This window comes from Pipistrellus kuhlii, unplaced genomic scaffold (genome assembly GCF_014108245.1).
Source record: "Pipistrellus kuhlii isolate mPipKuh1 unplaced genomic scaffold, mPipKuh1.p scaffold_m20_p_9, whole genome shotgun sequence".
In the NCBI taxonomy this organism is placed as follows: Eukaryota; Metazoa; Chordata; class Mammalia; order Chiroptera; family Vespertilionidae; genus Pipistrellus; species Pipistrellus kuhlii.
In genome coordinates this window covers 60,867,033-60,879,985 of record NW_023425595.1, presented here as the reverse complement: position 1 = coordinate 60,879,985, position 12,953 = coordinate 60,867,033, and the positions used below count along the sequence as shown (strand labels likewise).

The window sequence follows — 12,953 nt, the reverse complement described above, 5'->3', positions numbered from 1 at the left end:
TAGTATAAAGAATTTTTTTACAGCTTATCATTTCTTAAGTAGAGAGTGGTTTTGAAAAGTTTTTCATACTTTAGGCTTTTAGGGAGATTGACTCCCTCGGGTCAGTAAGTGGGTGAGCTGGGAAAGGTGACATTTTTTAGGGATCAGCACATTTCTATCACACAGTTTTTATCAGATTGGTCAAATGAAAATGAAGTCTAGTTCATTCTAGTAACTATGTGGAATTTGAAGACTGCAGCATCGCACACGTGTTAAGATGTTACCAATGATGAACAAAATGGAAACTTGTCATACTTCACAGCAGCTCTAGATCACACAGAATCATTTTCTGTATGGAAAAATATGCAATGCAAACAGTTGTGTTTGGGACAAGAGCAAAAGTTATGCACGTGTTCTGACCTGAGTGCCAGATGCTACTGCTTGAGGGAAATACTCAGCTTTTTATGTATGAAGACTACAGAGATCTCCTATAGCAAAGTAAATATATAAAACCATCACTCTTTCTTCTGGTTTTGATTCAGTTGTGGCAATTGCTTACATTCAGGATTTTCATGGAAAATCCCTTGAACTTTTTTTTTTTAACCCTTTCAGTGTGTGGAAAAGTGTGCTTGAGAAAGGACTGGTGGTCCCTGTCATTGGGAAGAGAAGACACACAAGGTGTCTGAGTGCTGAGTCTTCATCACTAACGCCCCGGTTAAATCACAGATATGACACACACTCCTTTGCTATCTGAGGTTGCCTCCTGGCAGGGGTCTCCTTTCAGGGAGTACGTGTAGGGGAAGCATTCTTTATCCTTCACCTTTAGTTATAGAACCTGTCAGTGAATTCTGCTGACGTGGAAACACATAGCCAGGTTTTCAGTTTTGTCTGTTGTTTTTGTTTAGGAGCCAGAGAGCACTGTCTGGTGAGATTCATTTGCTTTGTCTACCAGAAAGGCATGCGCAGAGAAATACGCATCCTGTCATTACTGTCTTGAACATGTGTGCCTAATATTAAGAAAAATTCTCTTAGAAACCGGCTACCTTGGGAGTAATGATTAGTATTTCAGGATAGATTCCTTCCTTCATAAGAGTTTCTTTAAATTAAATGGAGGGATTTACAAACTTTTTTTTTAAAGAAGCCTTTCATGAAATTATATCTCAAGTGAAAGCCCAATATATGAAACATCTCTGCCACTCTGGTCAAAGGCAAACACTGGGTCGGGTGCTCTGAGCCCTCCCTGCTAGATTCTGAAGCACATTTGCATAATCCTTGGACCTACCTGGAGCACAATTTGAAATCAATAAGAAAACAAACTTAAGAGGCAGTTCATAGAGGAACACTGCCTTAATTCCTGATTTATCTGACCATTAAAATAATAAATATTTATTTTTTATGGTATTGCATTGTCTTAAACAATGTCATGGAATTCAGTTAACACTATAGCTATCTCAGAATCTTGTTATTCTTCTTGTTTGTTGCAAACTGTCTTTCTGTTTTTAAGCAGCAGTTTCTCAGTTAGTTTAGCACAGAGCTATTATTATAGGTAAACCTACTCAAAGGCAGAGTTGGTAACAGAATTAAGCTTTCTAAAAATGTCAGTCCTCTCTGCTAGTCTCATTGGTTTAAGGCCTCTACAGATTGCAACAATGGAAATCTCAATAGCCACAATGCCTGACATATAGCAAGTGCTCAAGAAATAATGGTTTTTAAAAATTCTAAACTGTGTCTTTAATAAACAGTTATTTTTCTGATTTTACCTAAACTGACTATTTACCATGCAAATAAAAAAAAATCCACTGTGAAAACAGTGCTCAGGAAGAAATAGAAAGGGATCCAGCTCTTTCCCTCTGTTACCACACGTTGCGCTATGGAAATAAAATTCTGGAAATGACACAGAGGCTCAACCTCACTGATTCTTTTTGGTTGGGAGGGTGGTGCATATACTTTCTCTGAAATAAATTTACTCTGTTTCTTTCTTGCATACACTCTTATAGTAGATTTGTGAGCCACATATTCTTTATCTTAAGATAGATGTTTTATTAAAGGCATAATATATAATGGAATGCAAGTAAATTATAAGCAAGAGTCATTTTATGATTAATTCATATGCTTTACTCTGTCAATGCTGGAAATCAAGATTTGCCTTGAAATAATCACTTGACAATAATTGTGTTCACCTGTTTTTAAAAGTTCTTTATTTATAGCTTTATTTCCTATTTCTTTTCTTTCCTACAGTCTAAAACTATAACAATAACGAATTCAGACACAGCAATTGAAGTTATCAACATGTCTCTCCAAATGCTAGGGATAACTGTAAGTCACTCTGCTGGATAGCCTAATCAACAAACTTTGAAACCTTAAGTTCATGTAGATATCGTCTCTCTCATCATATGACAGCTGATTGCTAGAGATACAGAAGTCATACTGTGTCCCCAAAGATGTAGAAAATATGGATAGTAAAGCCTTAATATTAGCTTAGTATTGTGTGCCATTCTTCTATTTTCATTTTAAAATCGTGCAAACTGAAAAGCATAAGATTTTAGAGTGTTAATAAAATAATATGTATTATATTGCACATGTTATATGCATATACAGTTGGAAAGTTTTGGGGTAGATGATTCATAATAAGAAAATTTCAACCTTTCTTCTTTTCCAGTTGTCCGCTATCTGACTATTCTTTCCCCATATCTTCTCCTGGTTCTTTTCCCTTACCTAATAATCTTATTATCCCAAGAATCAGTAAGTTCTAGGGTGAAGAATTCTGAAGGATTTGCTATGTAGTAGAATTTTTACATAAAGAACACATAGCTAAAAACCTGCAGGGCCAGAGGCTGGTACCTCTAATGAATTGGTAAATTTAAAAACCAGCTTTGAATTAGATCATGAATTTAAAGAGCTTTAGTTTGCATGCCACATTTCCCCCTATTTTTCTTTCAGCTTCTTTCTGATTTATTGGGCAAAGACACATTTTGAAATGTTATTAATGGTGCAGATTGGAATATTTGAGGATGGGGTAGGGGGGAAAGAATTGGAAAATTCTTCTCATCTCCTCCCTACCAGTATATAAACACCATTCAGTGGATACTTTTCTTAAAAGGAATGACTTTCGGAAGAATGGAAACTAAAGGATGTGCTTGACCAACACCATGTCTTGAGTGAGGGCCTCTATGAAAACACAGTGTTACTGTGAGGTGACATATGTCATATGGGCATTATGTGCCAGTCTTATTAATTATATTATAGATTTGCTTTTACATAATGCCATAGTAAGTCTTTAAAACCTCAGGACTACCAAAACTTAGAATAAGAAATTTGATTTCTTTTAATTAAATATAATAATATATGGTAAATCTAATTACATTTTTTATGTGTACACTATATCTTGTGTTCATTACCCCAAGTCAAGTCTCTGCCCGTAACCATTTGCCCCCCCCCATTCCCTCCTCCATATCCCCACACCCCGTTAAGTTTATATGCATTGAGTAAAGAATGCACCTCTGCATTGACTTCTCAGCTTAGAGAATTATGTCTTGGAAGAGAATGAATTTAAGGGGAAGGAAAGGATTAATTAAGACATGGCTCATTTTCTTATTTATGCTTTTCCTTTGGATAAAGTGATCCATCTCCTCAGACCAAAAGTGTTTCTATTGGGTATAATAATTTTTATACTTCTAAAAGATCACAGTGTGTCCAGACATTACCCAAAGAAGAAAGGATGTTTTATTAAATTAATTGCTCTTTCTATTCACGATAAAATTTCTTGACTAAGGGGTGAGGAAGAAAGTGACAAATAGACTGGGGAAGGGGAAAGGATGTATATTCTCCATAGCCACTACCCTTCATTATAAGGTCAGGGTCATAACTTTTTTCTCACCAGAAGACATGGTTTTTGTTTATTTTAGAGAGAGAGAAACATCAGTTGGACCCACAACCTAAGTATGTGCCCTGACCAAGAGTTAAACCCACAACTTTTTTTTTTTTTTAACCTGCAACCTTTTGATCTACAGGATGATGCTCCAACCTACTGAGCCATCAGGCCAGAGCAGGGCCATGATTTTTTATCAGAAGATAAAGGCAGGAATATTAGTATTGCTAATCTTTTCTGGCTTGATTTTAAACATTTTTGCTTTTTTTCTTCTTCTAAAGGATACAGCCCAGTTTGTATCATTCAGTGTTATTCCTTTGAAGTTCAGTTATAATCCTGCTAGTGAACAATTTCATTGTTTCCCATCACTGGGTCCATTCTCTAGACAGAATTCTTGTCCTCTCTGTCGCTAGAACTGAACTTGCTTGCCCAAAACAAAGCCCATGTAGATGGTGCCAGCTCCCTATCCTGTTTCCCCGAAAATAAGACAGTGTCTTATATTAATTTTTTCTCACAAAGTTGCGCTAGGTCTTATTTTCAGAGGATGTCTTATTTTGGGGGAAACACGGTATCTCCTCAAAGCCTCTTGGTCAGCCTTCTGCTCAGCAGCACTGAGCTCGTAGTCAGCCTTTGAGAATTTTAGTTTTTCATCACGACACAACAGTGTCTGTGGCTTCCTGGATGACAAGGTTGTCTTTTTAGGGGCATTTTTGGAGATTAAATCAAATATTCTCTGAGACATCATAGCTGAAGCCAGGACTCTAAAGAAGGCCTTAGTCTTTTAGAAAAAATCAGGAAGTTTCTCTTCCTTTGTGACTGCACATTCTGTGGGCTGCCCATAATAAGAGTGAGGTTCTGATTCCGATGCAGCTCTTGGATTCCGAGCCATTGCTTGGAAAAGAGGGCAGTATTCCTGAGTACTTTGTTGGGGATTGGAGAGTGGGGAGAAGGGTTGTAGGAATTAGCACTGTCTTCTTCAAAAACTATAGTTACTCCCATGAATCTGAAAGTATTTATATCGTTTCCATTTTTTTGTTGCAAAACATAAAAATGCCAAAAAAGTGTCTTCATTCAATCACCAGACTTAAAAGAAGAATTGTTGATTATTTTATTTCTAAGGGCTCTGACAGAGATTACCAGTTATGGGTCAATTCTGGCAAAGAAGAGGCGCCATACCCACTTATTGGTAAGTTCCTGTGAAGATCTAAGATAGGATAGATAGAATTGATTGTGTTTTAATTATAATTCTAAATCCTCAAATGGTCATATGATCTAAAATTTGAATACTATTAAATATATAAAATTAATTTATTCTTTTAATAAATATCTATACAGCATTTTCTATGTGCTAGACAAATAATATCTCTTCACTCAAGCACTAATAGTATAGTATGGAAGAGAAGTGTAAATGTTCTTCTATTCTATTACTTTACAGCGCTATCTTGCCAAAACTTTTTAAATTATTTTCTTCAAGAAAGCAATATGTATTAGTATTACTTTTTTCCTATATATTTTTTACATTTAATTCTTAAATTTCCTACTTACTTTCCTACCTATTAAGTTGCCTCAGTAGACTATCTAGAATCCAATCGTGCCTCTTGATCTCACAGAACTTGACTAGATGCTATAAAGAAAATGAGATTAAGCTATTTAGATTCCAAAAAATCTACTCTGGTTTACCGGCTACCTAATACTTACAGTTGTTATTTGTCTAACCAAATTTCTGTGGTTTTTTTGAGGAATTATTGGTAAATAGTTCACCTTATTTAGATCATTTAACAAAAAAATTTTTTATCAGTTAAGTTCATTCAATGTAGTTAACAAATTGAGCAATTAAAATAAGGGACAGTGTATGTAACAGATCTTGAGATTATTACAGTGAGGATGATGATGATGATTTCTTTTAATTTTTAAATGCTTACTTTCTGCCAGACATTTTTTAAAACATAATTTGGATTATCTCATATAATCCTTTCATTTATCTGTGAGGTAGCTATTGTGTAATTCAAATGTTTCAAGTAACCTGAATAATCTAAAATCCAACTTTCCTACTAAATCAAACTCTTCTACAAATGTTTTAGATTATTTTCAGACTGAAAATAAAGTAATCATTTCCTGATTCTTTTTTAATGTTATCATTTTTTAAAAATTATTGAGTAACAATTACAAAGTTGTGCTTAAAAGTCAAATAAATACTTAAAATTAGTTTTAATGAAATTAATATATTTTATTTAATACCATGTAAATGGTAACTTTCAAGCTTAAAACAGCTTCAAGCTTTATCCCTAACTCTTGCTAAAAAAAAAAAAAAAAAAAACATGGAACTTAGGATATGATTGTTATTTAACAGCAGTTCTTCATACATCTTAATGTGCCTTGCAAACTCTACTGTATATTCAGCTAATCTGAGTTTGTTTTAATCCCTGGAGCCCGTGATACTAATGGGATATTGACATTGTTTGCCTGTGCCAGATACAAAGGGAAAGGAAGTGCTCACTGAGTCACATTCAGTGATAAATCAGGAGTAGAAGAGAACTTACTCTCTGTACTTCAAAGAGACTGAGTCTACAGCATGGTGGTACTTGAGGATTAAGTTAAGAAAATGCAGTTACTGAGAGTACTAAAGAGCAAAAACGCATATTTCAGCCAGATGGCCAGGGTTTAGTTTTTCTAGTTGGCAGGTTCTTTTTTGCATCTTGTTTCCGTTTCTAATGCCCTGCAACCTCCCTCCTGATTGTTGCCTGTGAACACCAAGCCCAGACAGCAGCAGTGGGAGGGAAGCAAAAACCAAACCAACCTGTGCTGATGCTCTTGAGTAACTGATTGTATAACGAATAAAAAGCAATGAAATGTCTTTTCAGACAGACATTCTCGTATTGAATAATAGTAATGAGTGATGCTTGAAACACATAGTGTTTTTCCCTTATTATTTAAGTTAAATTTAAGTTATACTTAAGTGTTTATTTGATCCTTATAATATTGTGTGTGGGTAAGACAAGTATATTAAGTTATGGACTTGAGGGTGAGAGATCAAGGATTTGCTGAAGTTTGCAGATATAGTTAGCACTAATGAAAAACTGGAATGCCTTTAAATGTTCTTTGATGGAAACATAGGAAGCACCAACATTGTGCCACTCACACACCAATGTGAGCATTCCAAGTAAAATACTCTTTAAAGATTAGCTTTTCCCCCTCTCTTTCATCCCCTGAACACTATTTTGCTGGGACCACCTGCATTATACAGTGGTCTCCAGCTGTAACAGTGTGCATAGTGATCTTTCAGTCAACAAAAGGACTCTTTATACCAGAAGTCCCAGGGGCAAAGTGCAGTCCATTCCAGTACGTAGCACACGTGCTTGGAGGACCCGTCAGCGCAAGGCCCACATGTAGATCTTTCTCTGTGCAGGACATGAGTATCCCTATGGAATCAAAATGAGCCATCTTCGGGACACTGCCCTCCTGACACAGGAGGCAAAGGACTCCGCCAACCCGTCCAGCCTCCAGGAGCCCTTCCTCATGGAGCAGCTGCCCCGGGAGATGCAGTGCCAGTTCACCCTGAAGCCCAGCCGGCTGGCTGCGGCCCAGCAGCTGAGCGGTGAGTCGCTGCTCTTCCTTCGCTGAGCAAAGCTTTTAGCAGTAAACGTCTTTATTCCTGAAAACAAAGTTTGCACAGAGGCAAAGACCCGGACTTCAGCCAGATGAGGCTCTTTTTTATTTTTTTATTTTTTTACTTGAATTTGCTAAGTGTTCTGAAGGGAATGTTTTGAAGATATTTTAAAGATCAGCAGTAGGTGTGACTAACTTAGAATCAGTAGTTCCTTCTGGCGTCACTATTCTTTCCCCTTTAACCTCATGCCCGCTATAGAGCCAGAGGCAGGAGGCAGTGCTGCAGGTGCCTCGGTGCCTCCTTTGTACTGGAACACATTGCACTGTGTGTGCGTTCCCCTAAATAGTCCTATTATAAAGAAGGAGGCTGTCCGTGAGGGGGGCCAGGACACTCTGATGCCCTATGTGGATTTGGTACTGATGAGCGTGCGAGACTAAGTGATTTCCGCAGAAATCTCCCCTTAATCGAACCTGAATTCCCCTGTCACATAGCCACCTCTTACCCTCCCCATCATAAAGAAGAGTGATGCTCAGCATAGGACCGTCATTCACCCTTCACCCAGGTTTGAGCTTTAAGCCCTCCATCAATCTGAAGGTAAGATTGTATAAGAAATAGAAGAAAAGGGATACAGTAAGTGTTAATGAGATAGCAGAAAATCAATGCTGAGTCTCTGTAGCTGCCTTCCATACCAACGGGAGGACAGTGAACAGTGGCAGCTATTTTATAGACACCTCCCCACACATGCACATCCAACTTTATTTCTTTTAACAGTTTTTATTGTTGACACTATTGCAGATGTCCCCCATTTTCCCCTCCCTTTACCCACCTCCATCCAGCCTCCACTCCCCATCTCTCTGGTCATCACCACATTGTTGTCTGTGTCCATGGGCTATGCATATATGTTATTTGGCTAATCTCTTTTATATATTTTTAATTGATTTTTTTACAGAGAGGAAGAGAGAGGGTAGAGAGTTAGAAACATCGATGAAAGAGAATGATCAGCTGCCTCTTGCACACTCCCCACTGGGGATGTGCCCGCAACCAAGGTACACGCCCTTGACCAGAATCGAACCTGGGACCTTTCAGTCCGCAGGCCAACGCTCTATCCACTGAGCCAAATCGGTTTCGGCTTGGCTAATCTCTTCATCTTCTTTCATCCAGTGTCTCTGCTCCCCCACCACTCCATTTCCTTTTACAGCTGCCAGTCTGTTCCGTGTATCCAATGCCTCTGGTTATATTTTATTTGTTAGTTTATTAGATTTCACATCTAAGTGAGATCATATGATATCTTTCTTTCTCTCTGGCTTATTTCACTTAGCATAAAGTCCCATCCATGCTGTCTCAAAAGAGTTGCTTCTTTTTTATAGCCGTGTAGCATTCCATTGTGTAAAATGGGCCACAGCTTTTTTATCCACTCATCTACTGATGGGCACTTGGGCTGTTTCCAGATTTTAGCTATTGTAAACAACACTGTTATAAACATAGGGGTGCATATATTCTTTTTGATTGGTGTTTGGGGATTCTTAGAATATATTTCCAGAAGTGCAATCTCTGGTTCAAAAGGCTATTGAATTTTTAATATCAATGGCATATTTTGGGGGAAACTCCATACTGTTTTCCACAGTGGCTGCTCCAATCTGCATTCCCACCAAGAGTGCACAAGGGTTCCCTTTTCTCCACATTCTCACCAGCACTAGTTGTTTGTTGATTTATTGATAGTAGCAATCCTGGCAGCTGTGAAGTAATATCTCATTGTAGTTTTAATTGCGTCTCTCTGATAATTAGTGATGTTGAGCATTTTTCCAGCATTATCCTAATTTCAAAAGCAGATAAAGACACTATCAAGAAAGAGAATTTTAGGCCAACATCTTTGATGAACATAGATGCTAAAATCCTCAACAGAATATTAGCAAATCAGATCCAACAGTATATTTAAAAGATCATACACCATGACCAAGTGGGATTTATTCCAAGAATTCAAAGCTGGTACAATGTTTGCAAGTTAATAAATGTAATACATCACATAAATAAAATGAAAGATAAAAATCACATGATTATATTAATAGATACAGAAAAAGCAGTTGATAAAATTCAGCACATGTTTATGCTAAAAACTCAGTAAAGTGTGACTAGAAGGAGCATACCTTAATGTAAGAAAGGAAATATATATGACAAACACACAGCCAACATGAGACTCAATGGGCAAAAACTACAAGTGATCCCCTTAAGATCAGGAACAAAACAGAGATGTCCACTTTCACCACTCTTATTCACTATAGTACTGGCAGTCCTCGCTACAGTAATCAGACAAGAAAAATAAATAAAAGGCATCCAAATTAGAAAGGAGGAATTAGAACTGTCATTATTCTCAGATGACATGATATTGTACAGAGAAATCCCTAAAGACTCCACCAAAAAAATACTAGATCTAGTAAATTAACTTGACAAAGTAGCAGGATACAAAATCAATATCCAGAAACTGATGGCATTTTTATATACCAATAATGAACTATTAGAAAGAGAAACTAAGAAAACAGTCTTATTTACTATTGCAACCAAGAAATAAGGTACCCTACCCAGGAATAAATTTAACCAAGGAGATAAAAGACCTGTACTTGGGAAACTGTAGGACATTGAAAAAAAGAAATTGAGGAAAATACTAATAAGTAGAAGCATATACTGTGGTCATGGATTAGAAGAATTAACATGCCCTTACTACCAAAAGCAGTCTATAGTTTCAATGCAATTCTTATTAAAATATCAATGGCATATTTCACAGATCCAGAACAAACACTTCAGAAATTTATATGGAATCAAAAAAGACCCCAAATAACTACAGCAATTTTTGGATGAACAAAGTTGAGGGATCACAAAATCAGATATCCAAGTGTCCTACAAGGCCATTGTAGTCAAAACAACCTGGGACTAGCATAAGAATAGGCATATAGATCAATGGAACAGAACAGAGATTCCATAAATCAATCCACACCTTTGTGGTCAATAATTCAAAAGAGGCAAAAGCACACAATGGAATAAAAACAGTCTCTTTAATAAATGTGTTGTGAAAACTGAACGGGTACATACAAACCAGTGAAACTGCTTAGACCATACACAAGAATAAACTCAAAATAGATAAAAGACTTAAATGTTAAGTCATGAAACCATAAAAATCTTAGAAGAAGACATAGGCAACAAAATCTTAGCCATCTTACGTGGCAGTATTTTCACAGTACATCTCGTAGGGCAAGAGAAAAAAAAGGAAAAATAAACAAATGGGACTACATCAAATTAAAAAGCTTTTGCACAGGGGGGAAAAATTTTAGCAAAATGAAAAGGGAATCCAGGGTATGGGAGAACATATTTGCCACTGATACAGGTGATAAGGGTTTGATTTCCAAAATATATGAAGAATGTATACAACTCAACAAAAAGAAGATATTCCATTTAGAGCATGGGCAAAGGGTAGTCTAATTTAATATCTTCAACTTTTTTGTGTGCTTAGTCTCATCTGTATATGTTGGCATGAAACATACATACTTTTTGCTTTAAGGTATTACAGTACAATAAGAAACCCTTTCTTTCACCCTTGAGAATTCAGTGCCAAAACTCATGTAAATAAACCAGTGATGTTCCAAAAAATAGTAGAGCAATAATCCAAACATTTGATTCTTAATTTATAAAATATTATAATAAAATTTCGTAGATTGAATTAACAGTAACAAAGGATATCTATAAGCAGTTTTTCTCTTTGAGTCATAATAATGAATGTAACATAAAAATAGAAATTGTAGGTGAAATTGGTTTGGCTCAATAGATAGAGTGTCGGTGTGCGGACAGAAAGGTCCCAGGTTTGATTCCGGTCAAGGGCATGTATTATACATTGGTTTCGGGCACATCCCCAGTGGGGGGTGTGCAGGAGGCAGCTGGTCAATGTTTCTCTCTCATCGATGTTTCTAGCTCTCTATCCCTCTCTCCCTTCTTTTCTGTAAAAAATCAATAAAATATATTTTTTCAAAACATAGAAACTGTAGAAATAAAGTGAGTTAAACTGGTTTTTCTATCTCACATCTTCCTTAGATTCAGGTCAGAAGACATTTAAAAGGAGAAGATCTATCATCAACTGGGCCTTTTGGCGAGGTTCTGGTACTCAACTGGATAACTCGCCTATATCCCCAACTTCTCCTATGACAAAACAGCTCTTTGGAGTGTCTCTGACAGATATCTGTGAGAATGACAATCTTCCAAAACCTATCTTGGTAAGTCTCATTCTAGCCTGGAACACCAATGGGAAGGGATATTTGGGGAAGAAGAGAGCTCTGAGAGGCAAATCTATACCCAAATGGAAATATAGACATCCATGGCTTTGCCTGAGAATACTTATTATTATTACTTCAAAAAATAAAAATCTGATCAGCTATTAACAAAATCGTACATTAGACATAATAGGAAGAGATAATCTAATCTCCTTGTCTTAGAAAAGAGCTACATAAACTGCTCAGAGAGATTAGAATTTGCTTCAGTGCATTATCCCTCGCATTTCTTGCACTTCCTTTCTTGAATTCTGCATTGTTCTGAAAATCTCCTTTACTCCCTTTAGCAGCGGAGACTATTCAGTCATGCTTTTTATAAATCTTACTTGTGTTTTATTTGTATTTCAAGTATTTATATATAAAGATACATCCTCTGGCATTTAGTTGTCTTTCACCTGTATAGAGTGGATCAGGTGAAAACCACTGCATTTGTCTTATCTCCAAATGACCATTGTTAAAGCAACATTTATTGAGTACCCAGAGTCCTCTAACTACTCTACTAGATATATGCATTATTATGGTATACTGTGCAACTGTAAGTGATAGACACTAGCCTAGCCACTCTATCAATTCCTCTGCACAACAGTTAGCGGGTAGTTGTCATCATCATCATCATCATCATCATCATCATCATCTTATCATCCCTCCCTTACAAATATATTTTAAAGCCTCGAGTTTATTCTGGATCACACAGTAAATATGTGCTATAATTAGGTTTCAAATCCCATGGGTTGCTTGTCTCCAACACCCATTCTTTTCCTTCCTTGAAGGCAGAGAATAGACAGCTTGAAAGAAAGCAAAATGAAACATGAAATATGGCCAGAATGGACTGGGATGGAGAAAGCCTCCTGGAGGGAAAGAAGGAAGTAAATACAGGAAGTAGAATGTAGTATGGAGATGCATTAAAAGAAAGATAAGCAAGTGGAGAGTGAATTTGACAATATTTCCTTATTTGGGTAAAGAGTTTGTTTTGGAGAGTCATGGGGAGAGAGTATTAGATGAGACCAGGTGACAGAGACGTTAATGCAAAGAAATCTGAGTTTACAGTGGCCGTTGGTTCATTGAAACAAGACAGTCTCCTTAAAGCAAGTGTTTGAGGTCAAATGGTTTTTAGATATTGAATAAATAGAACAACAGAAATGTAGAGATACCAAAAATTCAGTTGACTAATTCCTCTAGCATCCACCCA

At 36.7% G+C, this 12,953-nt stretch overlaps 1 protein-coding gene across 2 annotated transcripts in view; it reads left to right on the top strand.

Moving 5' to 3' along the window:
* The window catches only part of ARHGAP20 (Rho GTPase activating protein 20), an 80,728-nt gene that overhangs the window by 55,839 nt on the left and 11,936 nt on the right, over positions 1–12,953 (top strand). For both annotated transcript variants that reach the window (XM_036427384.2, XM_045577675.1), the window contains 4 exons: positions 2,218–2,295; positions 4,967–5,033; positions 7,254–7,442; positions 11,532–11,710. In XM_036427384.2, the coding sequence (XP_036283277.1) occupies positions 2,218–2,295; positions 4,967–5,033; positions 7,254–7,442; positions 11,532–11,710 (513 nt within the window). The remainder of the gene's footprint in view (positions 1–2,217; positions 2,296–4,966; positions 5,034–7,253; positions 7,443–11,531; positions 11,711–12,953) is intronic.